The sequence below is a fragment of the Anarrhichthys ocellatus genome, unplaced genomic scaffold (genome assembly GCF_004355925.1).
Source record: "Anarrhichthys ocellatus isolate YVR2014 unplaced genomic scaffold, GSC_Weel_1.0 scaffold4, whole genome shotgun sequence".
In the NCBI taxonomy this organism is placed as follows: Eukaryota; Metazoa; Chordata; class Actinopteri; order Perciformes; family Anarhichadidae; genus Anarrhichthys; species Anarrhichthys ocellatus.
In genome coordinates this window covers 5,272,680-5,291,264 of record NW_022280034.1, presented here as the reverse complement: position 1 = coordinate 5,291,264, position 18,585 = coordinate 5,272,680, and the positions used below count along the sequence as shown (strand labels likewise).

The 18,585-nt window shown below is 44.1% G+C and overlaps 1 protein-coding gene across 17 annotated transcripts in view; it reads left to right on the top strand.

Annotated features, from left to right (window-relative positions):
• The window catches only part of nrxn1a (neurexin 1a), a 61,542-nt gene that overhangs the window by 8,796 nt on the left and 34,161 nt on the right, over positions 1–18,585 (top strand). For 6 of the 17 annotated variants that reach the window (XM_031844225.1, XM_031844228.1, XM_031844236.1 and 3 more), the window contains exons 2-5: positions 141–1,533; positions 6,773–6,790; positions 7,543–7,572; positions 8,590–8,601. In XM_031844225.1, the coding sequence (XP_031700085.1) occupies positions 801–1,533; positions 6,773–6,790; positions 7,543–7,572; positions 8,590–8,601 (793 nt within the window). In that variant the 5' untranslated portion in view covers positions 141–800. The remainder of the gene's footprint in view (positions 1–140; positions 1,534–6,772; positions 6,791–7,542; positions 7,573–8,589; positions 8,602–18,585) is intronic. The other 11 variants (XM_031844239.1, XM_031844241.1, XM_031844240.1 and 8 more) reach the window with 4 other exon arrangements.

Genomic DNA, 18,585 nt, shown 5'->3' with positions numbered 1-18,585 from the left:
GTGTGTGTGTGTGTGTGTGTGTGTGTGTGTGTGTGTGTGTGTGTGTGCGTGTGTGTGTGTGTGTGAGCGAGAGTTTGTGCATCAGTGTTTACGTGTGTGTGTGACCCTGGTTGATTGTGCCGTCTCTGTTCTCTCTGTAGGTCGCTGGAGAGAGTGATGACGTGGCAGTGAAAGACACATATACCTCACTCGCACACACACATATTGCCCACACACACTTTAGGTCTTGCCCTACTAAGACAAAGAGGAGGGGGAGAAAATTCTGCTATGACGGTGTCATTTTTCTCCATTACCAATGTGTGAGCTACACACCCACACACACACTCATACTCCGTGGGGAGTTGCCTTCATGGGGGATAAGGGCCTATCTAGGGCACAGAGATGGAGTTCACATCCTATTCGTTACTTATCTAACACTCAGACAGACGTACACACTGATACACACACCTGGAATCTCATATGTCAGAATTGAAGAATGAAAGACTGAATGGAGAGCAGCCGTTGAACATTTCAGAGAAGACACAAGCGCGAGGCCAAGGCAAAAGAAGATTCCCAGAGCGGGCTTAAAGGACAGAGGGAGCTGCTGCCTGACCCCCCTCCCCCTCTGGAGCTGTATCGCGTAGGAGCCTCGACTTGTAAAGAGCACTACCAAGAAAGCAGGGCGCACCTGAGACACACAGAAAGGGTTCTTCAACGTGGCCCAACAGTTGTCACCATGAGCTGTAGGCTAGAGGGAACACCCCAGCTCTAGCCTCTGTCTCCTCCAGTGTGTGTGTGTGAGTGTGAGACCGAGTGTGTGTATGACTGTGATGGCGGTGTGCGTTTGGGTGGCAGCCCCCCTGCTCTTCCTGGGGCTGTGCCTGTGCAGCGTGGGGAGCCAGGCCCAAGGGGAGGTCCTGGAGTTTGGTGGCGTGTCCAGCCAGTGGGGGCGGTTCCCAGTGTGGAACGCCTGCTGCGAGAGCGTGCTGAGCTTCAGCCTGCGGACTCACAGCCAAGAGGGCCTCCTGCTCTACCTGGACGACGAGGGCTTCTGCGACTTCCTGGAGCTGCTGCTTCTCCACGGCCACCTCCGCCTGCGCTTCTCCATCTTCTGCGCCGAGCCTGCAGAGCTGCAGTCCGGCGTGGCGGTTAGCGATGGCCACTGGCACGCAGTGCGTGTCAAGCGGGACTGGAGGAACACCTCGCTGGAGGTCGACGGGCAACTGGAGGGATGGGCGGAAGTGAAGAGCAAGAGGAGAGACATGACAGTGTTCAGCCACACCTACATGGGCGGGGTGACGCCAGAGCTCCACTCCTCGCCGCTGCGCCTCACAGCCCCTTTGGTTAGGGAACACCCCGCCTTCCGTGGCTGGATCACGGGGGTGAGCGTCAATGGCTCACTGGCGATGCTGGAGAGCTCGGAGGGTGTCACAGTAACAGCTGGCTGTCAGCCGGATCACCAGTGCCAGAACGGAGGACTGTGCAGCGTGGTCAACAACCAGGCCGTCTGCGACTGCTCCAACACCGGATACCAAGGCAACGACTGCAGCAAAGGTAAGGCCCAGAACCATGCTGACCCATCATACGCATCTCATCCTTTACATACGCACACATATATAATATGCACAGATACTTTTGGGGATCCATAACTCCAAACACCTGCAGCGAACTTAACAACATCTATTTTTCATTCACACCTTCACAGCTGCCTTGAATTGGTGCATATTGAACCAGCAGCGTTCCCAAACAGTGCAAGACATGCATACTGATTATCTTTGATATCGATTTTTTTTATGGCTGCAAATGACTCCCAATTTAGTATGTACCTCCAGAACGCAGGAAGCTAAGCACAGGAAGTGCAGTCAGTTTGGTGAAGCTGGTGAGCTTGAGAGATTTAAGACAAATTCCGGAAACTCACTGGAAACCGTTCCCCGGCTGGCAGTTCTAAAGCCCTAATAGGCTCAGTTGGCGTGTTTGGCAAAACACAATAACCATATAGATCCAGTATGGATGTGGTTGTTGGCTCGTGTTGAGAGACATTAATTGGAGCTAGGCTAAGGGGCTTGAAATCAGTGGTTGTTACATGGCAGACACCTGGCTGCCTGTGTTAATGGATTTGCATTGATTCTAAAAGGCCTTCAAAGGGTACAATACATAGGGTGTTGAAATGCAGTGGTTACAGTCCATCTCCTGCCATTCATTTGAACAGCTCGCGGCCCGATAAGATGCTCAGTTTTGTGTATGAGTGAGCATGTGTATGTAAAATGTAAAGTATGTGTTCTTATGCAATACAACAGCAGAAAGAGTCTCCTGTCTGTACTATATAAATATGATGAACTGTGACAATAAAGCACCTGATATAAGAATACAAGTTTTACGTGGTGGAGGCAACAGAAAAATGGAAAGGTTGATGATTTAAAATCTTCAAGAACAAGCCTCCCCTTAATAGTGTCAAACAAGCCTTTGGTCAATACAAGTGCCAATATACAGGCCGCTGTAATGACGGCCATTACAAAAGCAAAGCAGCTGCTTAATGAACTCAGTTACCTTGTTATGGCCGCTACCGCAAATGCGTTCAGTTGTGTGTGTGTCATCAGATTTGCTTCAGTTCATTCAAGAACAAATCTGCATTCTTAATCAATAGCGCTCTCAACTCCTGTGTGTTGTTGTCTTTTTTTTGGGGGGGGGGGGGGTGCAGCGCCAAAGATACCTTCCAGCTTCAGTGGTCGATATTTTAATGACACGAATGCATCATAAATGGCAGAGTGGCCTTGCCATGCCACCGTTTGTCACCGACCTGACCTCACACCCCACCCAGCATCACACCTCCCTTTAGACCCCCCCCCGACCATATCACACTATAGCATTTAGTGGCCAGTGGGATTGCCTAGGTTGCCATGGAGACAGGAATAATAGGGAGAGACCTCATGCTAGGAGTGTTTTCTCCGTCCTTTGCTCTTCCAACCTTACCCCCCCCCCCCCCACACTCCTCAGCCCATTGCTGCCTTCACCAGACTCAGCACGTATAGTGACTTCAGGCATCATGTCTGCCACACAAATCTACTGTATCTACGTGTTTGTGGTGATGAGTGAGTGTGTGTGTGTGTGTGTGTGTGTGTTTGTGTGTTTCGGCATCCTATAGAGGTCTTCATTTTCCAACCAGGTGGGAGAGGTAGCTGGTGCGTTACGCTCAGAAGTGCTGAAATGAGTTGTCGATTGACAGATGAACAATTAATGCTTTAAGTAGAAGTTCAATGATTAGTCAATTGATCAATAATTTCCTTGAGAGAAAGTTATAATTGGTAATTCTTCGAGCAAAAATGCCAAATATTTGCTCGTTCCAGCTTCTCAAATGTGAGAATTAGATTCCTTTCCACTATACTATCGTATATGATAGTAAAGTGAATATATTTGAGTTTTGGACTGGTGGTTGAGTAAAACAAGCTTTCTGAAGACTATTGAAAATCATAACGAAATAATTGTTCACTATTTTATGGCCAAAATGATTAATCGAGTAAATATTGGGCAGATCGTGAAAATAATCATTATTTGAAGCCTTACAATTAAGTTACTTGGAAAGGAAAAAAGCCAAAGATTCCAGCTGTTTAAGCTTCTAAGATGTGAGGATTTGCTTCTTTTCTTTGTTGTATATTAAGCAACTTTGGGTTTTTTACTGTTGGTCAGACAAAAAAGCAATTTGAAGACCTCACCTTGTGCTCTGGGAAATAGCCAGTGACATTTTTCACTATTTTTTGGGCATTTTATAGACAAAACAATCAATTGATGAATCTAAATCATTGACAGATTTAACAGTTTGTTTGCAGCGCTAGCGCTCACTTCTGCACGTGGTGTGTGTGTCTATCTATTGATGAGGCGACAGGTGAAGCTATATGATCAGCTCTCTGCAGGAACTAAGTGCTGCGCTGAGAATTACGTGTGATCCAAACCGGTCTAATCCAGTCTGCTGTTTTTCACTGCTGGTTAGGGCACACTGGGAGCCACAGGCGTCACTGACACGCACACACACACACACACACACACACACACACACACACATACCTGCACAAACACATGCAAACACATGGAGAAACATGTTCACACAGTGTTCAGGCTCCAGCACCACCATTAGTCACATCGCAGTGTAGCTCTATAGGCTAAATGGGAGGTGGAGACATTTTACATAAAGGCTCTCACTAGACACAATACAGTACCTGCTTTGGACGGGCACTTTGTCGCTCATCGAGAGGCTGCTTAAGGGGCTGTTTTATATTCCTAGATCGACTCACATTTCAATTGAGAGTGATGCCAAGTGACGCTGAGTAGAACAAGTGCTGAAAAATTCTTTTTTTTATCTTGACATATGTGGCCGGTGTTAGTAATAGTAGTCTCATAAAATGGTTCCAGTTAGGAGGTCTGCTCCAACAGAGGTACATGGGGTGAGCAGCACTTTATTTGGTTGTGAAATCATAAAGCTTTACCAGAATACATTCTGTTTATATTCTGCATTGGCTTCTCAGATTTCAGATTTAGGAAGAAATTGCAGCAGGGTCTATGAGATAGATGATGGTGGAGATTGAGAGTAGCTTAATGGCTGGTTTCAAAAGGTTACTTTTGTGGCTTTCCATCTGTTACTCACTGGTAGCGGTAATTCATGGACATTAACCCAGGAAAGGGATTCAAGAGAAGGAGCTATTCCAGTCAACCAGCAGCTTTTCAGACAGAAATAAACAGCAGCAAATGGGGCCAGTTAACAAAAGCTAAAAGAGTATTTCCGATGCCTGGTTCTTATCTCAGATCTCTCTCCGAATCACGGACCTCTTTCTCTGAAATAGTTCAGAGATACAGAGAGGGCGAATCGAGCAGATGATGCATTCTTTGTGGACGGTTTAAATTATTTGGAGTGCTGTGTTCTTTCTGACAAATTGCCGGCTCAGTCGGATATTTCTGACCACAGGATCAGCGGGCTGAGCTAATATCCATGCATCAATATCACTACCAGTGAGCAACTCATACTTTAAGTATGTTGTAATAAATCTCTCCTCAGGTGCACCAAGGCGCCCCGGAGAAGAGAATTCAAAGGTTGAATCTGAGAGAAATTAAGTGGATGGCAAAGGGAGTAGGGAATAAAAGCTCAGAAGAAAATAAGTACTATGTTAACACTAACTAAGGTGCTGTGATTGAACAAATTGTATACAGTGGAACCATAGCTGCCTCTTTAGAAATAAGGACCATTTATGACCACATGAGTCCTGTGTAGTTGCTTTGTAAGAGTCACGCAGAGTTGGTATTAAGCTTTACCTCTTATATGGTACCTTGAAAGTATTGTGTGATTTTGAACCCAGCAACCTCATTGAAGCTGCACAATAAAGCTGTGAGATGAAATTATAACCCTCTGAATATTTGAAAAAGAAGTCTGTTATGAATCTTTAATACAGAATGAATGTGCTCTGCTGGAGGAAAAATGTATCCTTGGCACCGCATTTGAAGCCAGAAATGTGTATTTTGACTGTGGCAGTCTTAGTTTCCGTACACATTTACAATTACACAATATCTTCAAGGCTCCCTAATGATCCACCGTTATTCACACTCACACTTTTGCAGATTTGTGACAAGCTTAGAAACATTTGCAAAGTAATATAATACCGTTATATACTGTAAGCATTTCCTTTCTTCTCTGAAAGACAGTATATTACATCTTTCATACCAGTGTGAGGAAAAAGGGTTTTGTTAGTTTTGGAGAAAAGTAATTCAAGATGTAGTGAGGAGAGTTTGGGCAGGGCTATGCATAAATGTAATTACTGTCGAAGCCATTCTGCCCTCCAGTGAAGGCAGAGGGAACCGGGCTTGTTAGGCCTGGCCTGGCTTGTATTGTCCTTGAGGGCAAATTGCTGTTAGCATGCTAATGGCTCCACCTGTTTCTGCCATGCTACTAGCACAAGGGCAGAGGCAAGGAAACACTCAGAAGAGCACACAGCTCGGAATACACACACTTACACACACACACACATGCACACACACACATGCAAACAAACACACACAAACACACACACACACACACACACACACACACACACATTCTCTGTCCCAGTATTGAACCATGCATGTCCCTCATCTTCCTGCACTGCTAATTCATCCCTACATATTTTATATTTTTCTGCTATTTCACATCATTTTTACTGCCGTATTCAATGTTAGTGTATGTGTGTCTGACTCTGTATGTGTGAAAGACACAGAGAGTGAGGCAGAGGTTGTGAGACTGAATGTGTCAGTGTGTGCGTGTGTGTGTGGGTGTGTGTGTGTGTGTGTGCGTGTGTGTGTTGCATGCTGTCTGTCGGGGGGCTCTGTGCAGAGGAAGCAGCTGCAAGGTAAGTTCCGGGGTAAACGGCTCTTGAATCCAAACATACAGGTAGGAAAGTATATTTTCGACCCCCACACCTCCTCCACCCTCTGTATCTACAAGGTGTGTGTGTGTGTGTGTGTGTGCCCTTTTGTAAGTGTACACATGTGGAGTCATACAGAGAGATTGTGCATTTATTTAAATGCAGCTGTGTGCGTAAACAAATATATATATATATATATATATATATATATATATACAGTATATACAGACAAACCTCAGTTTTGGCTACCAGTAAGCATGGTACCCATCGTGACGTTTGCATGTATGTTACCACGGTAACCCTGGACGGGTGTGCATGTACAGTAAGTAGCCATGGTAACCCAAAGGGCTTAGCATGCATGTTAATGAATGTCTGTCTCTCTCTCTCCTCGCCTGGCCGCGACACCTTTCCAGAGCACAGCTACACTCCAGGTAGGTTGCACTTCTATCTATCTGTCTGTCTATCGGTCTGTCTGTCTGTCTTTCTCTCACCTCCTTCTATGTCCGTCTATATTTAACTTTCCCTTCCTGCTCTTTATTCAAACATCTTTGCTTCTATATTTGATTCAGGCTTTTTTACGAGTACTTAAATGTACTCTTAGATACACATTTATTTCGCTCTATCATCATCTTAATATCACATAATATCTCTCCGCTATCTCTCGATTTCTATCTTTTTCATGTCTCGTCCTTTACATCCTTCTTCCTGGCCTTCGTGTTCTCGTTACGTAGTCTATTTCGGCTCAAGGTAGACAGCTTAACTGTATGTTCGTCTGTGTGGGTATGTAGGGGATGGTTGCTGACATCTGGTAAGTTCCACATCCCATGTGCAATCATCTGGAGTGGCTCTATAGCCTCAAGGTTACAAAGACACACTGTAGGCCCACACAAACACTGCGTGCAAATGGCTGTGTGCAGACGTCTGTGTGCGTACCTGTTTGTGCGTAGGATCGCAGCCTAGGATGAGTAAGCAAGTTTTTTTAGACATTTTGAATAATTTAGAGGACTCGTACACACACATGCACACACACACTTTTACGCAGAAGACTCTACCCTTCACCAGCATGTCATTGACTAACTCCTGTATCACAAAACACATAAATACACTCACACACATGCACTCACGCACATTTCACACCCCATGATCCTTTGCTGTGCTGACTGTGCTCTTGTCTTCTTTTAAGGTCTGGCACACCTGATGATTAACGACCAAGGTATGGCCTCCTCTTACCTCACTTCCTGTTGTCTTCTGCTATACCATCACCCCCTACCTTCTCACCCCCCACACTCACAACTCCCTGTATCCCTCCCCCACTCCATCACCACCTGGCACGGGAGGAAGTTGTCTCTCTAGGCACTGAACTAAGGTCAGTTTTTTTTTTTCTCGGTAATTGAGATTTCTTGAAAACTGTCCCATTTGGTCTCATCAAGAACTTCAGTTTTAATTTAAACTGAAATGGATGACTTTTGCATTTGCAGCGGAGCAATTACATAATGATAAATTAAATATGGCCTTAAAGATCATTTTTGGTTCAATTTTTGAAGAGAGTGATGATGAGCCTGAGAGCAGCTTCTGCTACTATAATCATGGCTGCTGATGAAGGAGGGGTTAATGGGAGGGTTTCGGCGGCTGCGGCTTGGCGGTGCTTGGCTGGGTTACACTTGGCAGGGCTCCAGGTCATGGATATGGAGCAAAGGGCCGACTGACCGACTGACTCCGTGGATGGTTTGAAATGGTCTTTACTCTTTCACCTCATTTCATTTTCTCTCATCTGTATGTCAGCGTTTGATCGAGAGGATGGGAGCGTTCGGTGTGTGCGTGCATGATGCATACATACGTGTGCATGTGCGCTTTTACATCATGGTTTGAATCAATGAGTGTGGCAGTTTTCACACGAACACTCCCACATTCATCCATGGCTTTTTTTTTATCGGCTTGCAGCATGTCTTGCTCTGCTGTCGCTGGTCCTCACATGGGCTCCTGATCATACATTGGCGAGCATGTGTGATTCTGAACAGAAGTTCCTGTGTATGAAGGCAATGCTGGTATACCTCAACCCCCAAGTTGTACATTGTTTTTGGTAACAGCCCCCAAAACAAGTGCCCATGTTCTGCCTTTTGAAAATTGTTCAATAATCAACAAAACTTACTCTTCTTGCCCTCTTTCTCCCTTTTTCCTTCTTTGTTCCTGCCTTTCTCACTGTTTGGGACACCAACCTCTGTGAATTTAGGAAAACTCAGAGGTACCCCGTCCCCTCCCTGACTTTTTATTTTTTTTTATGTGTATGACTAATGGGCTGTTCTGGGTGGTTTTGAAGTTGAATGTATTGACAGGCTCTTGTATGTATGGTAATGCAGACCTTTAGAGCCGTTCGGCTTCAAGTTCTCATTTTCCGGTTGCCATTAAATTGGAATGTTTCATTTCGGGTAAGGTAAGCTGATGTTGATGCATGCGTGTGTGCGAGCGTGCTCATACTGAAGCGTGCGTGCGTATGTGCGAATGAATCGGCGCTCCGGCCTCCGGTGCTTTTCAAAATCTGAAGGTAGGTGTTGCTGGATCGGTGGGCTCTGCATGACGCTGATGAATACACTGATTGACCCACATAAAGACAGGCCTGACCGTGACAGGCTGATCTACCTCTATTGTGCTCTTTGATTGGATGAGAGAGGACATGATGGCGGCTGTCTCCCATTGTGACAGGGCCACCATGTAGTCGCTGAAATGTGCTATTTAATGAAATGTTCATCCAAGCTGGAGGATAGAAACATCATGAATAGAGCACAAATGATGTCCGCATCCACCTATCACACTGAGACATCTCTATTCTGACAAGTATATTTCTATGTGGGCATTTTTGTTGTTTTGATCGCTTAATAAGCTCCTATAGTGCTGGAGTTTCTGCCTAAAATATCTGGCATGAATCATCCAGGTGGCAGTGAAAATGTAATTGCTTCATCTGGCTTATGCTCAGCATTTTAAATCACCTGCTTACGGACCGACATGTATTAACATGTGTTTCCAGCATTATTACACAATGTATTCAGCGTATGTGTGTATAGTGGACGCCCTCACTATTACGGATGTTTGGATTGTGATAGACTGAATCTAAAACTGTGGCTGATTTTTATTTAATTTCTTTTTAAACCTTTGAAGTCTCTTTCAAGAACTGTACACATGGAAAAGCCGTATGTTTGTTTGTGCCAGTGTGTTTTCGCTCTGCATACTGAAGAGTAAAGGCTGTCAAATGGTGCAGACGAAGCCTAGCTTAGGTTAGCTCAGCGTAAAGAGGCTTTTTGAGGAGCCCGCAAAGCTGAAATGAGTTTCTTTGAGGGGGAGGATCGGGTGTGGGGAGGGGTGCCTTAGAAATATATATAGCATGTGTATCTGCCTGTGTTTGTGTGTGTGTGTGTGTGTGCTGAAGAAATTGAGAAAAAGAGACTGTGTCTGTGAGAGAAGAGCTAAAGGAATGAATGATAGAGCGAGAGACGGAACGAGGAAGCGAGGGAGAGATAAAGTGAGTCGTCTTCTCTCCTGTGATGTGGAGCAACTGCCTGTATCTGCAAAGGGACAGCGGTGCTCCCGTCTGCCCTCCCAGCCCAGCCATTCTGCAAAGGGACATCAGTCCTGATGGGAAGCCCTGGACCTTTCCCCTCCTTCATAAAACACAGCTATCGTTCTCCCTGGAGACGATACCCACAGATCACTAATCACTTTGAGTGGGTGAAAATGCACGAATTGTGGAGGGAACAAAGAAAAGAGGGAGCCAAATTGGATTTTCATAAGTATCGAGCAGCCAAAGGAAGAGGGGGAAATGGATTTTTTTTTCTTTTTTTGAAAAGTATTGAGCAGCAATAATCTGGACGGAAAATGTGTTTAAAGCCAAGTAGCAGATTTTGCCCTTTCTCTTCTCTCTGTCTGGCCAAGAATAGAGCGTGAAGGGTCCTGGGTGAATGAGTGATTGTAGGTTCTGAATAGGATTGAGGAGCGGCTCTTTGACGTAATTGGCAGCAATGCTCATTTATGATATTTATATAATTATTTTAAGCTGTGAGGCGGGTTGTTCGGTTAGTAACAACTGTCTGACTTGTCTGACTGTCCAAGTGATCTCGATATCAATCCAAGGATCTGTGCACGGCATAGACAAGTGGTCAGCCTTGCTTGAAGTGACCTTTACACACACACTTACGTGAACGGGCGGACACTCACAACACACACACACACACACACGACAACCTTTAGAGAGTGCCCGTTGAGTAGGTGAGTGAGTGTGTGTTCAGTGTAAATATGCATGAGTAAGGCTGCCTGCACATATTCTTCACGGTCAGTGGATGAAGGCAGGGCAGAGAACGAGGTGTGTGTGTGTGTGTGTGTGTGTGTGTGTGTGGGTGTGTGTGTGTGTTTGTGTGAGTGCATGAGTGTATGTTCAGGGGAGGTGGATTGTGAGTCATCACTTGTGACTCATAAAGTGTCGGCAATCAAAGCGGCTCATTTTAACACATTATCTTATGGCAAAAACACACTCGCACACTTCGCTACACACACATGTTCAATGTCACACTGAACATGTGTTCAGTTTTTCTTGAAACTGCGTATTTTTCATCGTCCCTCCACCTCGCTCTCGTTCTCTTCCGGACATCCACATGTGCGTGCTTGTCTCACAATAACACACACACACACTTACACACACGCAGAGGACGGGCGTCGTGCTGACTCCACCATATGTGGGGTTGGGAGTGGTAGCACACGCCAAGACAAGAGGAACCAGTCAGTACCGGCAAAGTACAGCATGTCTCCTACCTCTTACTCATCATGATCTAACAGTCCTGACAATAAATCACACCAGGAGTGATTATTTTTTGATAATGTTCAGGCACTGAAACTAAATTAGAAAAGAGATTTGTGTAATTAAAATGATTATAACTAATAAGAATTTCTCAATTTATCTCTCAGGTCTTGTTTTCAGGTTGTAGTGCTCGAATAGGTTGTGGATTATTATGAAAATGAATTAACAACAATTTCGATCAATGATAAAAAAAAAGAGTCTCTTCTTCTGCAAAACATTCACTGATGCCATATTCTCAGTTGTGAAGTTGTCGTGCTTTTTACATTTTTATCGAATTTATTAGAGTTCTTTTCATAATCGACTAATCTGCTCATTATTTTCTTAATCAAGTCATTGTTTTCTTTATTAAATGACAGAAATTATACAGATTATAATCTCCCACAGTCCAAGTTGATGTAATCTTGTTTTTCTGACAAACAGTCAAAACCCCCAAAATATTCAATGGACTATCATGAATGACAAAGAAAAGCATCAAGTCCTGGTATATATATTATTTACTCGATAATGACAATAGTTGCTGATCTCTTTCTGTTGATTGTCCAATTGATTAATTAACTAATCATTGAAGATTAAGGAAATAATATGTTGGTCTATTGTTGGTAAAATGTCCTCTGGGGCTCTGGCAACCTCGGATATTTTTTACTATATTCAGACACTTTATAGACGAAACGATTAACCAGAAAAGAAATGAACAGATTAATTAAGTACTTTACTGCTCGTAACTGCAAGTAGAAAGCAATGAAGGAAGTTGCCTTATGTTTGTGCCTATCGCTGTAGCGAAGCAACTGTGAATCACATCATTTGATCAAGTTAATCTTAAATTATATAAATGTTACCTTTTTAAAATCACCAAAAATATTTTGTTTGCATTTGCCAGTAGTCTCCAAGTAAAATCCTCTTGGAAGTAAATTCTATAATATACTGTATATTTTTCAATAAAAGATATACGTCAGACACATTGTAGTGTAGCTGTGACGCTTACATAATTTAGCCATACGTACAAGTGAGCAGCACTCGACTCGAGGTGAGAGAGAGCCTCCTGGTGTTAAGAGGCAAGTGTCTGGTGATTGGCTGCCTGCCCGACCGACTGGCATGAATTTGGCTCCTGATGGCCTCATCTTGAGCTGTGAATAATTTAAAAAAAGAAAACTGTTAAAACTAAGTTGTGCCCCCTCTGGCCATCAGCCGTGATAAAGCAATTGCAACAAAGTTTTTACTGCGAAATGCACAATTTTTCTGGATGTACTCTTTGCGCTAATGGGACTAAATCTAAATCTACTCTCCGCTACTAACACCCTTTACAGTTCTAATCTACAACACTCATTAATGCTTAACACCCATGCAAGCTCTTGTAATGAAAGCCACAGCTCCACATACAGAGCTCTACCAGCACATTATCGGGGAGATGCACAGTTACAGAACTCACCATGGGAAATGTGAAGCCATCCCAATAGTAAATGTATACATTTACTGGTAATAGTATGCAATTACCATTCTGTTAGCAAGTAAGCATTAACATATTCGCACATTCACAGCAACACTAATAGAAAACACACAAAGCGTATGCACCCTGTAATCGCCCTAAAAATAAAGACATCAAACGGACTCCCTATTTACAGAGGATGAAGGGAAAAAAGATAGAGCGGAGGCTGCGCTGCAAGTGTGTAAGGAGGGGCGCGGGAGGAGGGGTGGGTAAAGGAGTGTAGAAAAGCGATGGTGAGGAAAGATAGGAGCGCGTCTCACAAAGTAGGAAAGGAGAGGTGGAAAGAGAAGGTCGGAGACGCAGAGGGAGACAGGAAAGGAGATAAGACTGCAGCGTTTCTCAGCAGGGGTGCTGCATCTCTCCTTGGGCTCCCCGACTTGACATAGTCTCGCATCAGCCAGGATGGTATTCATGAGTGATGCAGATACCTCACGCTCACACACACACACACACACACACACACACACACATTCCCTTTTTAGAAAGAAAGCGAAAGAAACAGGCAAGCCGGTGCTCCAATTGTCTCCTACCTGTTCTAGCACTTTCCATTATGTCTGCGCGGGTGCCGAGAGTAGTGGCCCAATTGGCGATTCACTCCAGTACCCCATCTGGCATTTCAAGTTCATTTCTTTGCTGTTTGCCAAAACAAGAACAAACACATGAACAACAATACACGCACTCTCACTTGACGGGCGTTGCACACCCACAAACACTCATTTACTTGTGGTGCTTGTCTGGAAATAACTACGGAAACTGAAATGGCCACAGCGTTCATTAAAAACCCAATACATTACCTTCATGAAAAGAGGTATTTATGCACTTGTTATTTGTTAACAACCTGCTGTAAGGGGTTTTATTAGGTGTGTGTGTGTGTATGGATTTACATGCATGCAAATCTGGGCATGGTTATTTGTCTGTGTGGGTTTATTGAACTGCCTGTATGCACAAACGCTTATTTTCTCAGTGTGTGTTTGTCAGCACTCTATAGTCTTCTCTGTGCGTATGTGCCATAATGTGTGTGTAATGTGTGTGTGTGTGCCTGTGTGTGTGTGTGTGTGTGTGTGTGTGTGTGTGTGTGTGTCTAACATGGATGAAACTGACTCTGATCTTATCCGGCTTAAGACAAATACACTGTTCTGCCTGCAGACATTGTCATGGAAACAAGATGGTTTCCCTGGGTACCAGAGAGAAGGCCGAATTCAAGCTACAGACGGAGATGAGCAGAGATAAAAGAAACAGAAAAAAGGAAGAGAAATAAAAGATGGAACATAATGGCAGGAAGTGGGCTGTTCATTGTTTTTTCCTTTAAATTAAATTTAAAGGGACTGACCATGTCAGATCATATTGAGTTATGTTCCATTTGTGTCTAAAATAAATCCAGTTAGAAAAGACCAGATCTGCTCAAAAACATTTTTTAGCTTTAATATGTTTCCCTCTTTATCAAGCAACGAATATATTTGGGTTTCGAAGACATCACAGTGGACTCTTGGAAACTGCGACAGGCGTTTTTTACAATTACATGAAGATTATATTTTTGTTGAAGCAGAAAAGGAACTACCTTGATTATCGATTAAAAGTGGCCAAAATGTGACGACACAATTAAATCAATTAACCGAGAAAATAATTAATACATTCAAACATTATGAAAACAATTGCGAAGGCTGTGTTTTTAAATGTCTTGTGCTAGAAATGAATGCCTTCAATTTAACAACAACAACAAAACAAGGAACGGGAGTTCAACGTTGCAGACGGACGATCTGTCACTGGTGTCCTGACAGTAATATCCTCCTCTACAGTATTGCTCCCTTGGCTGTGATGTGATAGCCCAATCGGTTTCAGCGCCAGATGCTGTATATCACCGAATAGAGATGGAAACGGCAGTCGTAGCCTTTCGTGAACTTGGCTTGTGTGGATTTTCACACTTTAACTTAATGTAGAGACTATGCATATGTTAGCATGCATTTGCATACATTTCTCTCACTGGTCATCTATCTGTATACTGTATGAGTGCATAGTTAATCCACCTGTCTGTTATTAAGGAGAGATGCCTTCATGCAGGATGTTTGAGTTTATGCTGTGTATATATGTGTGTGTGTGTCTGTGTGTGTGTGTGTGTGTGTGTGTGTGTGTGTGTGTGTGTGTGTGTGGACAGTCTGAGAGGAGCTGATAGCAGAACTGCATGGTGGGCTAAAAACGAGGTGCAGGGGAATTGCAGTGTGCTATCTCCAGAATGACAGGGCTGCCATGATTGAGGCTTGCTACACTAGGATTTAGATACACCAGCATTTTTCTCTCTTTCGTTCTCTCTAGCCATCCATCCCTGGTTTGCTGCCACTCCCTTTGCTTGTCTCTCTTTCTACCCCTCTACTTCTTTCTCTTCCATTTTGTGTCACCCATCTCAATGAGTCTCTCCGTCTCCCCCCTATTTTTTAATATCCCTTCCTCTTTCAAAGTCCCCCTTCTGCATCTTTCCCTTTTTCTCGACCCTGCATCTTTTCCACCCTGCTCCCTCTATCAGGTGCTGTATAATGTAGGCTCCCCTGATGTGCTCCCAGCCTCCATCCGCCATTTTGATTCAGTACAGCTGTCCATGATAATGTACTGTTCACTCAATCACTCTTTCTCTCTCTCTCTCGCCCTCCTTCTCCATCTCTTTTCCTCTCTCTCTCTCCCTGAAACACACATGCAGGAACACATTCGCGTTTGCTGAGCCCCTGTAACACAGGGTTGCCATGGAAATGACAAATTAGTGTGTGAAATGTTGAGGAGGAAACCCATGAGAAGAGACAAAGCCATATGAGACACACACTCACACACTTGCCTTATGCACACAGAGCAATCTAAGTGTGTTTGATAGTCGGAGGGGCGGTACGGTTCCAGCTGGTCCCAGTAGCAGCAACCATCAGATCAGTTATTCACTCTCTCCCTCCTGCCTCTCCACATGCTGCTTTATCCATTAGAGTAGTAGTTTAATCATAGCCTTCAGATGTGAATGCCAATCCTCCTTCAATCTTTACATTCTTGCCTGTTCTCACTGTAGGCTCCATATAGTTACTCATTTCTTTCTTCTTTCCCGTAGTTCTGTGCACATTTTCCTCCCTCCCTCCCTCCCTCCTTTCCTTTCCTTTCCTTTCCTTTCCTCCTGCTTTCCTTTCCTTATTTCCCTTCATTTAGTAACTTAATTTAATCAGATTGTCTCAGTGAGTTTAAGATCTGTTTTTCAAGGGAGAGCTGAGAAAAACAAAAACATTTTTTCGCCAGATGAGGCTGCAACTAGAGAACTTCATCAGTACCACTTAGACTGTGGCAGTTCATCGTTTTTCTCAATTGCTTGAAATTGCTAAAAAAAATGTTAGAACATAGTGGAAGAATCAGAATTTCCCAGAACCACAAATTACATCACATTTATTGTTTTGTCGTTCTAACCGCCCAAAATCTTACCATATTCAATTGAGGATGATATATTTATAACGGAAAAAAGCAGCAAATCCTCATATTTCAGAAGCTTGAGCTGACAAATACCGGGTGTTTTTGCTTTATAAAAGACAGTAAATTCATTCTTACAGGTGTTGTCAATCAATCTTCTGTTAAATGAACAACTATAGTACTATGGTCAGACCTTATACAACCTCACACCCAGCATTATTTTAGAAGCTGTTACTATAAAGTCAGACAACCAACAATCAGACGACAACAATAAATAATCAAGAAACAACAACACAAGTCATAAAAAACAAAAGATTATAAAGCGTTAAAATATCCACAGGAGAAGAAAGAACCGAGCTTGAGAGAATCCTTTTTCCTTTACTTAACCGCGTAATGTCATTAAGATCAAGGCCGTGTTTGAACTGAGAACAATGACAAACATTTACAGTCGAAGATTTAACTTACAGCCACGCAGTCGGCCCACGAGAAACCATTCGTCAAACAACGAGTAAGAAGACAATGACAAGGGCAATATGAATTAGCTTGAGAGTTTTCCATTCCTTTCCTCCGCTTTTCTCTTCCCTTTCTCTGTATTCCTTCATCGCCCTGCTCGCCCGCTTTGATCGACAGTGCTCTCCACAGGATGAAGAGTGACATGCGGTGTGTATGTCAGTGTCTGTCTCACTATTTACTCTGAGCTAATACTGACTCACTCCATTAATCTGAGCTACAACAGATCCACTCCAACCTGCCCACCTGAGAACGTGCGTGTTTCTGTGTGTGTGTGTGTGTGTGTGTGTGTGTGTGTGTGTATCAAGGTGTGTCCGCACACTGAATACATGCTTGCACGACACATGTTCTCCGTGGCGTTTGTGACACCCAATAAGCATTTCGGTGCCTGATGTGTGTGTGTACGCCCGTTGTTGTTGTTGCGGGCCAGAGCATCCAGATCGATGCAGATGCTTTATGTGCTCCTGTCTGGTCTAATGACACGTCTGTAAATTAGCAACAGAATGGCGGAGCAGCACACTGAAACCTAATGGCACCTCTGTAAATTACCGCTAGAATGCTGCTGGACGGCTGCGTGTGTTCTCATTGTGAACAACTTGGCTCACTCCGCCACCTCATCTACATTTGTCTACGTGTCTGCTTGTGTGTGTCAGTCTGATTGTGTTAGCGGTTGTGGCTGTTCTTTCTGTGTGTGTGTGTGTGTGTGTGTGTGTGTGTGTGTTTTGTGTGTCCCCCTCCTTCTCCTCGCTCTCGTTCCTCTCAGTAAAGACTAGCCCGAGGCCCTGAGTTAGTAATAGCTTTTCTGACAGCAATACACCAATATTTACAGAGACCAGCACCCACCCACACCCCTGCCGCCCATTTCATGCACACATAAAAAAGTCTATATTTTTCCGCACACACTCACATGCTTGAACACAAGTTGCACACACTCCTTTTTCTTTTTTTCGAGGCATGCGCTCACACACACACATTCTTAATTAACATGCTGGGAGGGAAGGCATCGCACACTAGGGGAACTCACACACATGCTGGCATACAACTTGTTGTTTCTCACTCATATACTGGCATTCGCACTTTTTTTTTTTTTTCATGCAACAGAAGCAAAGAAAGAAAATTTGCCACGATAGCTCTTTGAATTGTGATATATTCTCACTTTTTCCTTCTCATTATTCTCTCCGTGTTATATTCACTCAAGTGCGGCCAATTCCATTTCAGCGCTCTCTTCTCTCTCCGTCTCACGACCTTAATAACCTATTACACTTCAGTCTATTCATTACATGGCAACCCCCCCCCCCCCCCCCCATCCCTTCCTCTCCAGAGGTTCCTCACCAAGTGTCTGTCATCTCCAGCCTGGCCTAGTGGGTGCGCGTTAAATTCCCCTCTTGTTCTCCTCATTATCGTGAACTACAAGTTTATGCCAGAGGCTCCACGGAGCAGAGAAAAGGAGGCCAACAAGACGTGCAGTGTGAATGGCGGCGTGAAGCTTAACGGGAGGTGTGAGAGCTATAGGCATGGTGGTGAGGAGAATGCTAGAAGGAATGCGGAGGAAGGGTGATGCTGGAGAGGGTGAAGGAGACAGATAATGTCGCCCCTGCTTGTGCATGCCAACACAATAGTATGATCTGTTTTTTCAGCAGATGTGTGTGTAGGTGTGCATATTTGTTCCTCTGTTGGCTTGCGTGTATGGCTGTGCATTTCTGTGTTAGAGAGTAGATAAGGGAGTGTGAGCTTAAGGATGATGGATTGCAAAACCTTGGTCTGGTGTCCTTGGGGGTCACTCAGTGTGTGCAAGGTAAGTAGCCATTGGATGTCTGCTTCCTATTCTGAATTGTAATCGGCCAGTCCTGCCTGTTTCGGCTGCCACGACACTTACAGGCTGCCGTTCGCCATCTTCATCCTTTCTCGAAAACCTTTCCGACCTCTACTGCTACTGCGCACATACATACATACATACGCAGACA